The sequence below is a fragment of the Peromyscus eremicus genome, chromosome 15 (genome assembly GCF_949786415.1).
Source record: "Peromyscus eremicus chromosome 15, PerEre_H2_v1, whole genome shotgun sequence".
In the NCBI taxonomy this organism is placed as follows: domain Eukaryota; kingdom Metazoa; phylum Chordata; class Mammalia; order Rodentia; family Cricetidae; genus Peromyscus; species Peromyscus eremicus.
In genome coordinates, this window is record NC_081431.1 from 41,307,621 (window position 1) to 41,327,546 (window position 19,926).

The 19,926-nt window shown below is 44.7% G+C and overlaps 1 protein-coding gene across 1 annotated transcript in view; it reads left to right on the forward strand.

The window, feature by feature from the left end:
* The first annotated feature begins 458 nt into the window (after positions 1 to 458).
* Positions 459 to 19,926, forward strand: part of Lamc1 (laminin subunit gamma 1) — a 114,155-nt gene continuing 94,687 nt past the window's right edge. The window contains exon 1 of the mRNA XM_059280345.1: positions 459 to 885. Coding sequence (XP_059136328.1) covers positions 474 to 885 — 412 coding nt within the window. The 5' untranslated portion in view covers positions 459 to 473. The remainder of the gene's footprint in view (positions 886 to 19,926) is intronic.

Genomic DNA, 19,926 nt, shown 5'->3' on the forward strand with positions numbered 1-19,926 from the left:
CCGCCTACCCACGCCCCTCCCGCTCGCTCCCGCCCCGCCCACCTCCCTTTTCGGGCCCACCGCCCTCCAGGGCCGGAGCACCCGTGGTTGCCCCTGCCGCCGCCGGGAGTCGCTGGGGAGGACGCGTAGGGCGGGGAGCCGCTCCCGGCCCGCGTGAGCTGCGGAGGAGGCCGGTCTTGGGTTTTCTCCTCCGCCAGATCCCACCCCACCCGGCAGACCCCACCCCCTGCTCCTTCCTCCCGGGGCGCGCTCTCGGGTGCGCGCTCGGAAGTCGGGGGTCGGCGCACAGTGCGAGCTGCACACCGGGAGGCAGCGGAGGCAGCGCGCGGTCTTCGCCTCGGACGCCCACCCATCGGCTCCGCGCCCGGTTCTCGGCCGCCAGTCCGGTCCACAGCCCGGCCTCGACCCGCAGCGGAGGAAGAGAGAGCAGCGCGGCCACCCCCAGCCTTCTTCGAGGGCCCGAGCGTGGTGGGATGACGGGCGGCGGGCGGGCCGAGCTGGCCCTGCGGCCCCGGGGGCGGCTGTGGCCGCTGCTGGCTGTGCTGGCGGCTGCGGCGGGCTGTGTCCGGGCGGCCATGGACGAGTGCGCGGATGAGGGCGGCCGGCCGCAGCGCTGCATGCCGGAGTTTGTGAATGCCGCCTTCAACGTGACCGTGGTGGCTACCAACACGTGTGGGACTCCGCCCGAGGAGTACTGCGTGCAGACTGGGGTGACCGGAGTCACCAAGTCCTGTCACCTGTGCGACGCCGGCCAGCTCCACCTGCAGCACGGGGCAGCCTTCCTGACCGACTACAACAACCAGGCCGACACCACCTGGTGGCAAAGCCAGACCATGCTGGCCGGGGTGCAGTACCCCAACTCCATCAACCTCACGCTGCACCTGGGTAAGCGGTGACAGCCCTGTTCCCCACTACTTCTCGCTCACGGCCCGGCTCCGGGGCTGCCTCCATGGAGCCGCTGGTCCGGCCCGAGGGGCCTGTCCAGCCGCGTGCTGACGGTCTGCTCTCCAGCGTGGGCCACACACAGAAATTCCTTTCTCCAACTTCTAAAATTCATCTCGCTTTGAACATCCGGTGAGGGCCACCATGTCCCACTCTAGCATCTCTCTGTTTTCTTACTCCGTCTAACCCAACCGGATTCTTTCTCCGTTGATTATTTTCTATTTCAGCAGTCAGGATTTTGGACCGACACCCCCACTCCCTTTTCCCCCCGCTGAAGCGCTAATGAAACACCCATCCTGGCAGGACTATCGCAACGCTTGCTTGCGTTAGTCTTGAAGGTCTGCTTTAAACACTTGTCTTTAAAATGTTTAGTCGTCTCTCTCCGGGCTTGAGAGCGATTGCTCTTAGCTCTGATTAGGCAATTTGAGGGGAGCAAATGCCTTTACTGCCCGTATTGCCTAAAGTAGAAGTTCACTTTTAAAGTTACTCTTCTTTAGAGCTGTTCAGCCTTAACTAAGAGCTGTTTCACTGCTGCTCCTGGTAGAGAGAAAACAAAAAGGTAATGAAGACACTCACTGTAATTGCCGGGCAGTTTCGTTCCGGTGTAAAAAGGCTCCCAGGCTCTCCTCCCTGTCTCCCCTTTCGCTTTGATCCAAGCAAGTGTGGAAACATGCATCGTTTTAGAATTCAGAAAGGGGTGGATAGTAGGAAACTTCATGACAGAACCAGGGGTGGGAAAGACTGTGATTATCTGAATGGGTCAGAGTTCCTGCTTGTTCTAGGAAAGTTTTTCCTCAATTTTTGAGACATACAAGCAAACAGAAGATTTCGTGGTTGTGTTCAATCGTGCAGTGTAAGTGTGAGAAACTGATTATGGATGTGTAGCACTTCCATTGCATTGCATTTGGAGCACTTGATTTTTTACCAGTAGCTGGTACTAAAGAACTAACTTCCAAAGAGAACAGGTTGCCCCAAGCCCGTCCAAAGCCTGGAAGTTCTATAGAGCTAATAACATCCGCGATATTTGAAAGGGACGCTTTGTAGGCAAGTGATTCTTTGATCATGGTTTCATAGTTTTCTTCCCATTGCTCTCTAGCACCCCAAACATTGTTTCAGGATTTCAAAGAAGGACTACGACTTATTAGAGAAAGCGCCTTGAAAAGTGTAAATTACTGTGTGTGGAATATGTTTCAGAAAAGCGGTATTTAGTGCCCTTTGTAGTAAACACCTTTTTATTTGTGCATGAGTCACCAAGCAGATGGAACATTTTGAAAGCAAGTTCATAAAATGAAACTGTGAGGCCTCTGCTTTTCAGTAACTGAATAAACGAATGAGTTCGGTTTTTTAAAGCCATTGGAACTATATAGAAGTGTATCAACAGTGTCTTGGGACAGGTACGAGGTCTCGTGGGACTACTCTTTTAAGGATCTTGGAAGTTTTTAAGTTGCCCAGAATGAGTTTTTGCAATCTATGTCCAGTTATTTTTAACTTTTTACTTGATTTTTTTTTTTTTGTGTGTGTGTTCAATTCTGAATCCCCTTGAAGTCTTGCTTAATCCATTTTCAGATTAAACAAAACAAAAAAACAAAGAAAAGGCCTTGATGCCTCCCAGTGCCTGAGATGCAGCTGAAAAGTTCTGAACAATAGGCTGTCAATCTTGGCTTTCCTCCTCCTCTGGGCAGAAGGACCTGAGGTTTATTTCAGGTGATTACAGAGGGGTGGACTACCACCTGGTAAATTCTCTGCTGCAGAGACCGTGTGCTAGGGTAAGAGTAGCAGTCAAGTTAGGTTGCTACTGTTGGGAGCCAGATATGTTTACTTTGGGCCCTGTTACTAAGAAGGTCAAAGAGTTCTTTCACCTCATTAGGACTGCAACATGACATTTTCTATATGCTTGCACTTGATTTTGCTGAAAAAGTCCCTTGGTTGCTAAATGACATTCATAAAACAGGGTCTCATTCTGGCTGGCCTGGAACTCTGTAGACCAGGCTGTCCTCGAACTCACAGAGATCTGTTTGCCTCTGACTCCCGAGTGCTGGGATTACAGGTGTGAGCAGCCACGCCCAGTGGGTTTAAAAAGATTTACAATATTTTCATAGCAGTATAGTTATTGTAAATACATGTGCTTTACATGTTTTAGTTGGAGAGCATATGAAATCTTGACTGGACTTACCGTACTTTTTCTTGGGTTGGACATGATGTCCTGGAGGAAATGTGTGCGGAGGAGTAGGTTGGGAGGGGAGAGCTTTATGTGTCATGGGGTTGATGTTTCTGGTTTCTGTCCAACCTCTTTTTTTTTTTTTTTTTTTAAATGACCGGGTATATATGCATGCATGAATGCTGCTCTCAACAATTTAGGGCAAGCAGGCAAGGATTGACCTATCAGAGTGTTTTGATATTCAGCGTATTCGCTCCTTGACTCCAGTTACTCTGTGGGCTGTAGCTAACTAATTATTTCCCATGGAGTCAAGTACCATGACTGTTTTGTGCATCCATTAAATCTCCCATCCAGTTCAGATTTCACATACCCTTAAACAAGTGATGCATATTGTGCCTTGCCCCTTCCGAGCATGTGAAACTCAAGTGAGCAGTGGGAAAGAAGAGGCCCAGCCACCGCTTTCCCAGCCTTCCTTCTGATGTTGAGCTTTACTCACCGCGAAACTTAAGTCTAGGGTTAGGTGTGCCGGAGCACTCTGGGAGGCTGGCATAGGCGGATGTTTGTGAGTTCAAGGCCAACCTGGTGTACATAGCAAGTTCTAAACCAGCCAGAGCTGTAGAGAAAGACACTGCCTCCAAACTTAGAGAAAAAAATTGTGGAGTCCGAGTACATTTAAGTAGTTACAAGCAGAATACATGTTTTGGCGATGATCATGAGTCACTTTTTTATTATGAAAACGAGACATGACGAGATACATTCAAATAATACATATAGCCACATGGCAGTTTGTCTTTGGTTGTTAAGCTCCACAGCTGGGAGACCACTGATGACGGGTTTTTATGTAAACCTTCAAAAATGTTCATATACCAGATTGTATGATCGCTTTTTATGGGGGAGGCTGAATTGTATTTTAACATTTGACAGGTAAAAATTAGATCCTTGTAGCCAATACCATCACGTGATGTAAAAAATGGAGGAGAACCAGCATGGATTCTGACAGCGGCCATTACTTAACTTCCATACGCAGTGACATGGTAGGGTTCAGGGCACAGTGCATCTTTGGATATGAAGAGTTAAAGTGGCTTTGGGAACCACAGCTGTATTTTCTGCCTGTTGTGGAGAGAAGTCTCAATCAGGCACCCATTCCCAAAAAGTTCTATTCTGCTTTCAGATCTTCTTTCCTGAGTAATCGGTATAGATTACTTAGTTGATGTTTTAAAAGTGTAACTTTTATGTCTGATGATAATGCTATAAGTGAATTCTAGCAATATCCAGGGACCCGTTGAAAGTAGGATTTGATTTTTCTTAAGCAGCCTCTTTAGTTAATGTGATAATTATTGTGAAGGAAAACTTGGCAGGCAGGATTTTGATCTTGCAAAAAGGTAGCCTTTTCTCATTCTTAAAACAATTAGGTTAAGAAACTGTGTACATAGGCAGCCCTGTCAAAGTTTATGGAACTTCCAAAGTTAGCATTGTAACCCAGTTTCCAGGCCCTTCATAAGCTTCAGGGATGGATGGTGCCTCTAGGAAGCTCTTTAATCTGTATGAAGTGTCTGGTGTGTTTAAGTCAGACTCAACACGTTGGCCCTCCCATGAGTATGCATTAATGTTTAACATGAAACAAACAGCAATTTTTCTGTTTCTCCTGGAAAAAATCTTTGTGATATGGGCTCTGACTGTGTTGGGGAGTAGCTCAAGCCGGTGACTTCACTGTGGTATTTGTGCACCCTGAGGGGACACTATTTTAGTCTGTCTCACAAAGGCCTGATTTACATTTTGCAGGTTCCAACTTGAGAAGTTAAGGAGCTGTTCCTTAATGGCCAGTAGTTGAACAGTTTTGTAAGAGTTGCTGTTGGCTATTTCCTTGTTCTACAGTCTGTTGCTTTCTCTGCAAATTCCTTCTCCTGGTTTTCTAAGGCACCCAGAAGAAAGCATACACATCATAGGAAGAGTTAGAGCTCTGAGGCATCCCTCTCCATCAGCTTACCCTTGGTCACGTTGGTGTGGGAGGAGTAACTTTGGGTTATTTCAGTTCTAAATCCTTTTAGGAAGTTGGGTATGCTTTTTATCATGTAGCCCCTCTCTGTGTGCATACATTCTCATATTACTGCCAGATAGTCCACAAACATTTTTAAAATACCTAAGAAATGCATACCACAGTGCCTGATAGAAAGGTGTGGAAGACTGAAGGCCCTTTCTGAAAGCTTATCCTCTTCTAAGTGGAATTTAAAGTTGTAATGCTTTTACTGTATTACAGCAAGAAGGTCTTTATAAAATAATTTACAGTTTATAAATCTTTCAGCTTGTCAGTGGTTAGATGTCTTATAGCTCCATGAAGGCAACCACGAGGCTCCTCTAGGTGTGATCCTAGAAGTCCTGGTGCAGGTAAGTCTTGGACTCCTTAGTGAGTGGATTGGTCTCTGCAGCTAATAGTTTCTCTAGCAAATCTCTTAAAAGAGTGTCTGATTTATCCTTTAAAATAAAAACTCATGTGCAGACTGACTCAGAGACACCAGACTCCTTGGGTTTCTTCCTTGATTTTCCTCAGGCTGTTGTTCCTTTTTTACTTACATTCCCAAATTCTTAGCATCTCACTCCGCTTACTGTCCCAAAAGGAATATCTCTTAGTCCCCTGAGCCTTCGTTTACTATTTGCAAACTTAAAGTTGTGTTTTAGGTTAGCTCTTTCTTTGGATCCAGTGACCTGGATATGATTAATATGGGATGACTGGATGGAGCCATGTTTAAATTTACTTCTTACTGTTTTGTCTAGCTCAGAGAAAACCAATGTGGACTCCCACTGGATTCTACCTGATTATTGCCACATCTTGTCAAATTAGTCCCATTTTGCTCCGTATACAGATATCTCTCAATTTACAATGGAGTTATGCCCTTAATAAAGCCACTGCAATTTCAAAGTATTATAACTTGAAAGTGCTTGTAATGCACCTAGCTTCCTGGGCAGCGTACCTAGCAGGAGTGCCCTGAGAGCGGTTGTTAAGGCCTGGGGTTGAGGAGGGTTGTGAGTCTGTGTTCCCTCCCAGTGTTGGTTGGTTAAGAGCACTGCATTCGTTGTAGCCCAGGACAAGATCAGGTCGAAATCCAAAGGCTGGTGTCTGCTAAGTGTTCATCTGTTTCTTCAATGTAAACTCAAAAAATCCTCTGTCAATGCATCAGGAGTTGGGGACTATCAGTATTGGAATTGCCGTATTTCAAAATGACCAGTTGATCTAAAAATGTGTATCTTATCTCTAATGTCTTAGTGAAAAGTTCTCAGTGGCTCCTCAGGTTTTCTGGTAAGATGTCCAGAGCCCATGTCCCGTTGGGCCAGGCGCTGCAGGCTCTGAACGTTTATCACTTCTGGGCACAAGGGGCTGCCCTTTGGTTTGGAACACTTCTCCCAGATGTCAGCCACCGAGGCAGGCAGGAGTCCTTCCAGGTTTCTCTTTCTCCCCCATTCTGCCCCCACTTCCCGGCCTGGGTTATTCCTGCTGTTAAACCTCCCTGTCAGTGTCTGCCATCATATACTGCTATCTCTTCCCTTACTTGCCTGTTTCTGCCTCCAGGCCACGTTGAAAGTTGTTGTGATTTTGTTTTGTTTTAGTTTGAGACAGGGTCTGTCCTGAAATGCCTGGCCTTAAGCTGTCTTCCTGCCTCAGCTTCCAAAGTAGTTGAGGTCACAAGTGTGTACCACTTCTCCCAGATAACTGTGAAGTCTTTGAAGGAGGTCTGGTGCTTATCATTGAGTTAAGTACAATTAATCCTTGTTAATTGTTTGCTGTGCCCGAGCACCATGAAAACTTCTGAGAGATCGTGATTCCTAGGACCTGGTCCTGGCCTCCTGCCTATCTGAGGTCTAGATGGAGGGGTCTGCGTCCCCGGATTTGGGGGTAAGAAAACTATAGCCCTCTGACCCAAGTCTATCTCAGCCCTGCCCTCTAGTTTTGTGTGAACAGTGAGCTATGAGTAGCTTATACTTTTTAAATTGGTTACAAAAAAAAAAAAAAATCAAAGGAATAGTAATATTTTGTGACTTGAAAATTACATGAAATTCAAATTGTAGTATACACCAGGTTTTATTGGGGCAAAGTTAAGCTCATCTAATAACACTGTTTATGGCTGTTTTCATTGCTGCAAAGGCAGAGCTGAGTAACTGGGCAGACTATGTGTTCCTGCTTATAGAATCTGAAGTATTACTGTCTGACCCCCACTGCACAGCTTTGGTGACCTCTGTTTAATGGTACAATAAGTCTTAGTTGAGAAATGCACATAGAGAGAGAGTCCACTTAACCATTGGGATGGAGACTGGAGCTTTGGTGACCTCTGTTTAATGTTACAATAAGTCTTAATTGAGAAATGCACATAGAGAGAGAGTCCACTTAACCATTGGGATGGAGACTGGAGCTTTGTGTCTTCAGTGTTTAGCAGTGTGTCCAGTAGAGTGTTCAATAAGTATTGGTGGAGTGAATAAATGATGGGCGGAATTATGCATGCCCGAGAGAATTGCACATTCATTTCCATTCTTCAGAGTGGTACCTTTGAGCTCCTGTGTGTTTTTTATCAGTACCATCTTTTTTTCCCCAAGGCATGTATCAGTGTAGTAACTGATATGAGATGTGGTACATAGTAATTTTATTTCTATAACTTTAAAAGTACTGAGGTATGGAGGTGATGTGGAATTGAAAGACCTATGTCATTCTATTTTATTTTACAGGCTCTCACTCTGTAGCCCAGGCTGACCTGAACTTACTGTGTAGTCTAGGCTGGCCTGTAACTTTCAGCAATCTTGCCTCTGTCTCTCCACTTCTGGAACTGTAGGTGTGAACTACCATACCTATTTCCACGCCTGTCTTTTTTTTTTTTTTAAGTAAAAATTAAGACTATACCGTGACTTAAAGTCAGCAAGATTTTTATTTTATGTGTAAGAAAGAGTGTTTTGCTTGCATGTGTCTCACACTATGTATGTAGGAACCTCTGAAGGTCAGAAGATGGCGTTGGATGCCCTAGACCTGGAATTACAAACAGTTGAGGGCTGTCAGGTGGGCGCTGGGAACCATTCCTGGCTCCTGGAAGAGCAGCAAGGGCTCTTATCTGCTGAGCCATCTCCCCAGGCCCCAGTCAACGTAAATTTTTATGAGAAAACTATCCATAACATTTCACACATAAATATATATTTTGAAATTGTGTTGTTAACTTTCTTCTTTTTTTTTTAGAAATGGTCCTAAACAAATTTTAATAAAAATATATATATATATGCACCTGTCTGTCGTTGAAAAGCCCCCGATAGTGGGTTATCAGATCGTCGAAGGGAAACCGTCTGCTGCGCTGTTTCGCTTGCCTTGTGTGTATGACATTGCTTTTAGATTATTCAGTTGACGGTGTTCACAGTTAGAGGGCGAGCAGTGGGCTGTTGGTGTGAGAGTGAACAGTTGTAGATGCAGGCAGAGTGTAGACCTGTGTTCAAGTGGCCAAGCAGGTGGGCAGTCAGCTAGTTTTGGCTTAGCGCTAACAGGAAGTAGAACAAACTGGGGCTTTGCTTGTATCTGTTCTCCAGCTGGACCTAATTGACGGCCCTACTGCTGTTCTCTGGGCTTTAAGGAGAAGTGTCAAAGTTGAGAGCAGAGCTGTTTGTTTGTTTTTACTGCTCAAAATTCCTGAGGCTTAAAATGAAGGATGAGCGGGTCTTATCTTAAATGGTCAATTTCAGCGTAGGCTTTCAAGATGGCCACGCACCAGCGTGCAGTTGCCCTGTCTTGGTTGCTCGCCCTGAGATTTGTAAGCAGGCCCCTCTGGGATTTGCAAGCTCCTTTCTTGTAAGATGATAAAGCTAGATGCTGGTTTCATTTGGGCTTAAAATGGACAGCTTGCTGAATAGCGGCCCCCAGAAAGCTCATTGGAGCCCATCTGCATTTCTTCCCGTGCGGTCTTCCAGGGGCCAGCCGAAAATAACTGGGCCCAGTCAGTCTGGTGCCCTCTGCAGCTACATATTCATGAAATAAAATAAAGCCACTATCTCTTTCTTGGACAATGCACACTCAGATCTCTTGTGGGAGGAGCATCTCTGGCAAAGCTGGGAGGTGAACTAGGGATGCGCTCTGTTTTCTTCTAAAACCTCAGAGCTTACAGTCCCTCGGCTCCTCCATTTATTCTCTGTTTTCCAGCTGCGGAGGGCCTTCCTGTTGTACTGAAGACAACACTGAATTATTGTTTTAGTTCTTGGATTTTTATCTCATCTTTTTGTTTTGAGAAATTGGTGGAAAACTTGATCTTCTACATGTTTGTCCTTTCCTCCTTGCTTCCTCTTTTCCTTCCTTCTCAAGACAGGATCTTGCTATGTAGCCCAGGCTAGCCTCCAACTCACCATGTAGCTACACAGCTCAGCCTGGCCTTGACTTCGAAGCAATCTTCCTGCCCCAAGTTTCTAACTGCTGAGATTACAGGTGTGCTTTTGACTAATTGTAGCACATAATATATAGGTGATTTGTTTATGGAATTAGTTTGGCTTAAAATAGACAAGCACAGGATTTGGGAGAGCTAAGAGATATTTCTCTTATTTTCTTTTTCTTTGTCTGGAAGTTGCTGGCATCAAGAGTTACTAACCAGTATCTGTTGAGGGAACAAATGAGCCAGCCGATTCAAGTTGACTACCAGCCTGTGTCAGTTGAAGTTCCGGGGAGCTGTTCTGAAGGCAAGCCACGGAGACAGCACAGGGGTTGTGCAGGGTGAGGGGGCCTCTTGGTTCTCCTCATTTAAAGCAGGCTGTGATTTGAGTTGATGTTCCAGGGTGATGTAAAGTTGTAAGCTTGTGATTGTTGACCCAGGTTCAGAGACTTTAAGGATATCTGTGTGATGTCTGTGTGGGTCACAATGCCAAGGATTTGTTGAATTATTTATTTCTAAATAATGCACTTTCTGATCCCAGGGTGAAAACTAAGTGCTCTGCAAATGTTCTCTGCTGTGAAGACTTCATCTCCATTCCTTTAATCTTTACTAGGGAGTGACTTGTCAAGGAGTCTGTTAGATCTAATAAATCCAAGCTTGAATTGTGTGGCTTTCTTGGAGAAGTGTGTGAAGCTTTGTGACATATTTCTAGTTATATGAAGAGTTTTTCCCACCCCAAATGACTGAATTTGTTGCATTGGGTTTCTGTTTGTTGGACAAAGACATTATTTAAATGGCAGCCAGGGAGAAAATTTTTCATTTAAGGGCATTCAGTAGTGGATACGGAAGACACTGAGGGAATTTGTGATGTGTTTGATGGGGGTAAGACAAAAACGTTCATCAACAGAAAAAATTATTCAGTTGGACATTTTGAAAGTGCTAGGGAGTGCCACAGAGGACCCCAAGAGGTGCGAGAGAAGTCTGCTAGGGGAAGCTTCCTGGATCTTGAAAAAAGCTAGTGGACACGAATGAAGAAGGACTTTCCAGGAAGGCTGAATTAAGTTCTAAAAATAATCAGGTAGTTGTGAAGGCATTGCTTACCTTTCATGGACTAACGGGCATGGTTTCAATGTGGAAACTGGTTAACAGAAGAGAGAGGATTGCTTCTTAGTCGTTCTGGCTAAGAGCAAGTGCAGCAGGTAGCGTATTGAACCCTGTGCTGGGTGCCTCTGATTCTTCAGTCTCCAAAGCTAATGTCTTTGTGAAGAACCAGGAGACATGATTCATGGTTTTTCTGTGGTCACACAGGTGGGTGTTGGTGGAATCCTGAGCTGACCTGCTTTGTTTTATGCCCTGGAGAGCAGACTTAGCACATGAGAGGTAGTGAACGATAGAGACCTTAAATCGGGCAAAAGACTAGCTAACTCACATCAGAGAGCTAAGTCTGGTGGCTCTGATTTTGCTTGAAAAACTCTGGATTTGGATTTTTCTGTTAAAAAAAAAGAGGGCTTTATACCTATTTGTAAAGGAGACTCTTTTAAAGGGGCAACTATTAGGTTTGGAGTACTTTAACTAGTTATGGAATATTTAGTCTAATGACACTTGGAATGCTGAAGGAATTTATTGAATTTCAGAATGAGGCCCTGGGTTTTGTCAATGTCTACTGATAGGAAGGAGAAAGTATACCCTACACTGTTCTGAAGGGTGGTCAGTAAACTTTCATTATGCAGGGGAATGCCACCTTATCTACTTCCTACCTTGGCCACAACTCCTTTCTGGTTGCTGAATTGCTGAGTTCGGTTCAGCTGTTCCCTTTATCTGACATCACTAAAGATAACGCTTAAAGTCGGCCTGGTTGATCTCCCATTCCATTCCGTTTCTCCTCTGCTCCCAGTGAATTCTGACCCTTCCATGGTGGCTTTCTGTGTGTGTGTGTCACTCACATTTGCCAAAGAGTAGGTCTAATGCACCTTCTTATTGACTGATAGAAAGATAGCTGCTGTACCCCCAGGAGCGTTCCTTTGTTACCGGTTCCATCTTTCAGGCTCCAAAGCACGCCATTCACCTTGATTTCTGTGTATGCAAATTTGCCAAGCAATCAGCCTCCCTCCTTCTAATCTTTCCAGATCATCGCTGCACTGAGGGTCATTTAAAGGTGACTGTTTTGTTTAGTTTTGGCCTTTATTTCTGAGAAGGGGTCATAATTAATTCCTCTTCAGGACTTGTGTTTGCATTTTTTTTTTGGTGTGTGTGTGTGTGTGTGTTGTTCCCTGTCATAGTTTAATTCCACTTCTAGAATTTAAGATTAAAACAAACAAACAAACAAACAAACAAACACCAAACAAACCCAGCCCAGTCCCAAGCACTTTCCATGAGCTGGCTGATGAATTTCCGTGCCTCTGTCTCTGCCCCTCGCCCTTTCTGCTCTCCTGACAGCCCTTAGTCCCTGTCTTCTGTACTTGCGTGGCCACGGTGGTCTCCTACCATGTGAAGCATTGGCGGCCTTTAAATGCTTTGATCGGTTTCCTTTCTTGTTGGGTAGGGTGGCACTTCCTGATGCATAGGAGGGGGTGAGTGTTGGGTTTGAAAGCCCCTTGTTCTTTTCTTCCCCCCCAGTTGGTAAAATGTGGAAGCGTAAGCGTGTTCTCAGGGGTATGCCATCAATTTCTTTCAAAGAGAATGAAAATGTCCTACCTTTTCCAAGGGAAGAGCTTAGGATGGGTGTAGGGACATCAAATGAGTTGGCAGGGACTAGGAAGTACTAATTTCCCTGCCTTCGGCTCACATTGTAATTAAAGGCAGGAATAGTCTGCATGTTTCCAAAATCTGTGACCATTTTAGGAATAAGTAATAGCACTTGCAATGTAAAATTATTTGATTGATAGGGAATTTAAGTTTGTGGCCTTCACCTACAACATTTAGAACCTTAGTTTCTGGAATATGAGCACATTTAGAATATGTGACTGTTGTGATTTCAATGTGTTTACCAAGTTCATGTGTTGGAAACCAACCCAGTCTCCCAGTGTTGAAGGGGAGGTGATTAGTTTCCGAAGACCTGCCATTAATGGCCTCCTGTCTTTGGCATGGCAGTAGGTTTACTGTGAAAGTGAGTTTGGCTCTTCCTGTCTTATTTATAGTCTTGCTGTTTGATGCTTCCACTGTGTCACAATCCACAGAGAAGACCCTTACCGGGTAGGTGCCAGCAGGCTTTGGGCCGTCTCAGCCTCCAGATCCATGAGCCAAATTAATTTCTGTTTATTATGAATTACTCAGTTTGAGATATTCTTAAAGCAGCAGAAATGGATCAAGACAATGGCTAACTAGAATAGCAATAATGAAATTATGTAGTTCATGAAGAATATAGGTAAATTCTAAATATAGGTGTGGTAGTTCATGCCTGTAATCCAGTCACCTGCAAGGTGGAGACAGGAGGATCAGAAGTTCAGAGTCGTCTTTGGCAGCATGGAGAACACAAGACTCAAACGAGGACAAGAAGTCCTCGGGGACGTTTAAGCTCTTAGAAAAATGTCTAGGCAGCTGGGCAGTGGTGGCACACGCCTTTAATCCCAGCACTCAGGAGGCAGAGGCAGGCGGCCATCTTGGTCTACAGATCCCTGTCTCCAAAGGATTCTAATATATGTTATTTTAATCTCTTACTGAAGAAATTGGGGCTGGTAAGATGGCTCACTGGATAAAGGCACTTACTATGCAAGCCTAGGGACTAGTCTGATTCTTGGAACTTGTATAAGGGTGAGAGGAGAGAACTGACTCCACAGAGTTGTTCTCTGACCTACGGACATGCACACGTACACATACACATCATGACATGTGCACCCATCACATATATCATGGAGGCATCACAGTAATAGATAAAATTTTGAAAAGTTAATGTTGGTATGGTTGCCTCAGGCTTGTAGTTGATCTGCACAGCTGTGTTCCTCAGTCATACCTGCTCATCACATTAGATAGTCTGACAGGACTGGTGATGTCACTTGTCACTTATGTGCCTGTTGCCTTTAGGGGTTGGGGTAGAAGATAGACTCCCTGGAACTGGAGTCATAGACATTTGTAAGATGCCTGATGTAGGTGCGAGGAACTGAACCTGGGTCCTCTGAAAGAGCAGCAAGTGTTCTTCGCTGCCTAACCATCTCATCAGCCCCTGAGGTTTTTTGTTTGTTTGAGAAAGGGTTTCCCTATGTAGTCCTGACTGGCCTGGAACTCACTATGTAGACCAGGCTGGCCTTGAACTCACAGAGATCCGCCTGCCTCTGCCTCCCAGTGCTGGGATTAAAGGGTGTGCACCATCATGCCCAGATGATGATGATGATTATTTTTTAATCCAGATCATAATCTCGTATAAGTAAGCATCCTGGAGTTTTCCATGTTCATTTTGGATGTGGGAAGAAGCTGGGGTCCAAGGATGAAGATTATGGGGTGGGGGTGATCGTGTACGTTAGATGCTTTAAGGCCTCTTCGTGGGAAAAATGTTGTATTCAGGGACTGTGTGCCCCAGATTGACTTTGCAGAGTTTGAATTTATAGTGAGTATTTTAGATAAACACATGTGATAGAAAAGTCACTAGAGACTACAAATTCTTAGAATTTTACAGATTATGAAAGTTTGTGGAAACATCTGTAATGCAGCTGTGATAAAATTTGTTTACTTTATCAGGATTGCTTTAGAACTTAAGCCTGTTTATTGCTGTTGTCAGTGTCTTTTACCACAGGCCAAGAAATAAGTTAGTGTTGGCCTCTGGTGGTCTTGGGGATCACTCTGGTCGGGCTTCAGTTTTAGGTTTCAGCCCTTGTAAAGCTGGGATGTCCTGGCCCAGACAGCATGGTGGATGCAGACCATGACTACATGACTGACTCTGGAAAAGGACAAACCTTCCAGATGTCTAGAGAATGTGGACTTGTCTGCGGCGTCTGTCCTCCTGTTAGACCTTTCATCATAGCTGTCTCAGGGAAGGGCATGAGGGCCTGCTTTTTAGGTTGGGAAATAAAATGGACGTTCAAGCTTTTGGAAGCCTTTTAGTTGGTGTTGACTTTTCTGTGAGAGAAAGGAGACAGAGAAGCAGTTTTGGTCCCTTGAGGCAGACTGTGGGTGGGGGTGGTGTTGAGGTTATGGCTGGAAGTAACTAAAAGAAGATTCATTCATGGCTCTAGTGATCTTCAGTTATGAAATAGGCCTCCAGTGCCCCAGTCAGCAGCCTGTTAGCCATGCCTGACTAAATAGACCTTGTTTTTGAAATCCACAGATTGCCTGGATCCCCACTGTCTTTTTGGCCTCCTGCTCATACGCAGCTGTTTTTGTTCATACATCATTTTGTGTTTAACTGGCTGGTTACTTCCTCAGTCCCTTTTATGGTGAATAATGGACACATGGAGCTTGAACACCCAAGTGTGTGGTTAATCAAACAGGAAGTCTCAAGGAAGCACAGTAACGTTGTCAGAGGAACAAAAGACAGGGCAGGAAAGGCCATTCAGGATTCTAGGCTTCAGACCTCTGCAGGCAAGCATCTGACAGTTCAGACATGGCCATTCTGAAACTTAACAAGTGGAATGTTTTATGTGGGGCTGCTCCATTTTTCTTCTGCATTGGGAAGATTAAGCTCCAATAAATTAGATATAAATAAAGGTGAAGGAAAAAAACAAAGAATGTGGCATTGTTGGCTTTTAAACAGGAAGGCAGCTCTGGCTGTGGGGTGACTGTGGATCTAAGAGGCTGTGATTTGTCCTGCCTGAACCAACAGTGAGGCTGCATGCAGGATGAATGAGTGGCTGGGACTCTAGAGGGTGGCCGGAGGTGACGGGTGGGTTAAAAGATGGCTTTCAGCAGTGCCTTGACTGTTGAGTACTGGAGGAATAGGAGGCTAAAAAAAAGAAAAGGTGGAAACTGAGAAAAATGTAGCAGGAGGATTTAGAGTTCCAGGGCAGCCTGAGCTGCATAGCTAGACTATATCTCAAAGAACCAAAGAGAAGAAGAAAGAAAAAATGTGGTCTAGTGGGAGGGCATACATACCATCAGATCCTGAACCCTAATCGTAATCCTGGGACCCTCTGTGACAAAAAGAGAAAACGCCATGAGAACGATAGAAACTCCCGTTTCCTGCAAAGACGTCAGCAGTCCAGGTAAATGACTTCCCAGAACAACTATCTGGGACCCTTATGATTCCTACCAGTATTGAGATTCTTTTATCCTGTGATAGAAGATCTGTCAGAACTAGCCTTTTAAATGCTAGCTTTATATTTAACAGTGAAATTAGATCAGAAACCACAGAAAGGAGAATCTGCTTAGAGCCGTTCACATTAAGCTCATGGGGATGACGCAAAGGTGAAGGAAAGCGGCGTTAGGCCTCGTTGGTGGAGGGCAGAGCCGCACCAGTTGTGTGCCTGGCCCTGCTCTGCATTTCAGTCACAGTGAGCATGTGCACACCGCAGAGATCCTCTCTTTCCTGACTCCTTTGCTGTTTGTTTGACTGCCTCCTGCACGGTCTAACGGACTTTCAGCCCCTCCAGGAAGACTGTTGGTTTCTAACTCGCCTGGATGGTATTAGTTCTTGTCATTATGTTGTGCCATGTCTGTGGTTCATCTGATTCCGAAGTCCCGTGGAAATGTTTCAGTCCTGTGAGGTGATGGGTGCTATACGGTGGCCTGTCTGTCCCCCATGATGAGTTCACCGAGGCTAACTTTATACTCCGTGATTTCCTAGTCCCTCTAACAAATATTCAGAATGCCTATTATGCAAAAGGTACTGCAAAGTGCTGGGGACAAGGCCGAGAAGATCTGAGCTTAAATTCCGGGTGAAAAGATACAGCAGAGAGGCCTAGGCCCAGGAGCAGGTTCATTAACTGTTTCCCCCATTGACTTTGTGGCTGCGGTGTATATATAGCGTAATATCCTTTATCTGGTAGTCAGCACTCAGAAAAGCTTGTTGAACGAATGGATTCTATGGATGCTTCTGTAGGACTGTGAGCACAGAGTGCAGGAGAGTGTAAGAAGCAGCAGTTTTCCCCAGGTGGCATTTGCCTTTAGATGGGTTGATGTTGGCTGTCTGGAATGGGACGGAGTGAGTGTGTAGCTTCCTCACACTAAGTAGCTGTCCCAAAGATTCCCAACAATAAAGTCGTTTGCCAAACATTGATATTTGTTTTTCTTTCATGTGGTAGGACTGTGGTAAGTGGTTCAGGGCCTCAGGGTAGCTCTGGTCTGCATAGGCGATCTGGGATGTGGGAGCTTTTTATGGTAATAATCTGCCATTCCTTAGGCATCTTATGTATGGTCGATTTTGAGGGCTAGGCACTTCTCTCTTCCTAATAGGTCCACACTGTTGAGGAATGTGTGTCTGAATGTTAAGACTAAGACCTGAGCATGGCCCACGTCCTTTGCACTGTTATGACAAGGAGAATGAGAACAGATTCTGGCAGACAGCGCTGCATGCCAGCGTTTCCCCTCGAGCAGTGCTTGCCAGCTCCTGTGCACAGCACCCCCTCCCCCTATGTTATCGTCTTGTGGAGTCTTCTTCAGAGATCCCATCCCATAGAGGACAGCAGCCAGCATGTTCTCAGCGAGCCCTAACAATCCTGTCTTCAGAGAGCCTCCTGAGGAAGGCATGTGTCCTTCCGCTACCCTCAGTGTGACTACACTCCCTGCCCTTGCAGAATTCACTTTCTTTCTTAAATTTAAAACTTGTTATCCACTTATTTTGAGAATTTCATGTATGAGTTTTCCTCTCTCCAACCCTTTCTTCTACCCACTCTCAAATTCATGGTCTCTTGTTTTTTGTTTTACGCACACCCACATTTTATAGTTACAACCGCTGAATCCCTCGAGTGTTACTCCTGTGTGTATGTTTAGGACTGACCACTTGGAATTGGATAACCTATCAGGGGGCTTGTCCCTGGAGAAGACTGATTCTCCCTTTCTCAGCAGCCATTAATTGCCTATAGTTCTTCATTTCAGTGTGGGGCCTTGTGAGATTTCCCCCATCCCTGTTAGCACATTGGTTGGTATTGCTTTTTTCCAGGTCTTCTTTAGGCCATCCTGCTGTTGAGGTTTCACGGGTGCAGCTTCCCCATCATAGATAGAAGACACAACCTCACAGGAGGCCCTCTGTCTCTTGCAGTGTTTCTGCCTCGGAGTTCACCTTTTATGTGAAGTTGCCACCTTCCAGTCTCAGCTCCCGGTTGGCGTTGAGCCTCTTACTGGATTGGTGTGCGCCTAAATTTGACAGGCTGTCCATGGCACACCCATCTTGGTGGAGCGCATCTGTCCATATCTTGGCAGGATACAGCCACACAGGACAAGCCTTGATTTAGCCAACAGTTCTGATCCTGTTTACCTTCAAGCAATGAGAGATAAATCACAGCTGTTTTAAAATCCAGATGTATTTTAGAAACAAGATTCCTAAAGTGACAAACACTACTCATTACATCATCTGTTGGTCACATGACCACATACACAGTCTTGCTTCTGGAATCTTAGAAACATATGAAATCATAGTAAAGTTAGTAAAATGGATGTATATTACAATATACATATATTGTATATACAATAACTAATGTTTTGTTTGAGAAGTATCTTCATATGCAATAGGGTGATTAAAGACTGGGATAGCCTCACACAAGGACATATTTTGCTGTTAAACAAAACATCTGTGCTTTAAAACTTTGTAAAATTTAGAGTCACAGATAAAGGGTCATGACTTCATTCCACATTTGATCACACAATGTAAGGTGCACCCCTTCTATAGTTAGTGGTACATAAAAGTTTAACACAAAACCAGCATTTGATAAATTGATTATTATCCAAGAAAATGGATAAAGTTCTTTAATGTGTACTTCTGCAGGACTGGAGAGATGAATCAGCAGTTAAGAGCACTTGCTGCTCTTATAGAGGACCTGGTTTCAGTTCTCGCTATGCACATGGTGACTAGCAAGCATCCAAACTCAGTTTCAGGGTTATCTGATGCCCTTTCCTGACCTCTAAGGCATCAGGCACACACATAGGTACACAGACATACATGGAGGCAGACCATTTATACACACAAAGTAAATAAAAGCCAAGCTGTTACTTCCAGGAATGAATTTATTCTTGTTTCTTTTTTTATTTTTATTTTTGAGACAGAGTATCAGTATGCAGCACTGGCTAGCCTAGACCTGGCCGGGCTGTGTAGACTAGGATGGCCTTGAACTGAGAGATCAGCCGACCTCTGCCTCCAAGGACTGGGATTAAAGATGTGTGCCACCATGCCCAGCTGAAAGGATGAATTTTAATAGATTTATTTATCATTTGGGTAGATGGCTTACTAAATAGAAAAATTATATACTTTAGGAGAGACATTTTTACTTCCATTAGTCCATTTTTTATTGTGTTGATTATTTTTAATGTTTTATTTTTATTTTGTATTTTTTTTCTTTTTTCTTTTTCTTTTGACAGTGTTTCTTTGTGTTGTTTAACAGTCCTGGCTGTCCTGGAACTTGCTCTGTAGACCAGGCTGGCTTTGAACTCACAGAGATCCTCCTGCCTCTGCCTCCTGAGTGCTGAGATGAAAGGCGTGCTCAACCATTGCCCAGCTGTTCTGATTTTTTTGAGATAGCATTTCATGTAACCCAGTCTGGCTTCAAACTGAAACACCCTATGTATCTGAGGATGACCTTGAACTCCTGGTCCTCCGGCGTTGACCTTCCATATAATCCCAGGTGTGGGACTGCAGGTTTTGTGTGTTGCTGGGGATCAGATTCTAGGCTTTGTTCGTGGTAGGCAAGCACTCTGCCACCTGTACGCAGATCTGTGTTAATGGTTTTTTATGAAGAGGCAGTTTCATCTCTAAAGCCCTGCATAGTTTTGCTAGGCACCTGGCTGTATTGATTTGAGACTTCATTCTCTCCATCACAGCTTCTTGTTTTCTTTCTTTCTCTCCGTTATAACTCTTTTTTTTTTTTTTTTTTTTAAGTAAACCAGTGTTTCTAGGAATCCTTAAGTTACCATTTCTCATGAATGGCTGTAGCTGCTCTCGCCAGCAGGTTTCTTTCAGCTTGGTTGCTCTTTCTAAAGGATCGTGACCTCTTTGAATTGACATCTTTAGAATGCGGCTTCTTGGTCTGCTTTTCTTTATTTGCTGAGAAACTGTTACTGTCACCCTTCTTTGCTCAGAACATACTGTGTGGTCATCTGGGCTTTATTGTCCCAGCTTCTTTTGGAAGGAGATCCCCTTCTCCATAAATCCTCATCCACATTCTCCAAGTGTGATAAAGCAGCGTTTATTGCGACACTCATCGGTTACATCTGTTACCATCGTCCCCGGGACTCTCTTCAGTGTGTCTTGAGTAGATTATTGATCTTGTTTGTTCATATGACTGCACTGGGGACAGGAGCTGCGCTGAACTGCTGGGTCAGTGGTTTAGGGCTCAGGTGCTTGACTTGTGAAACAGGAGGCATCCGGTG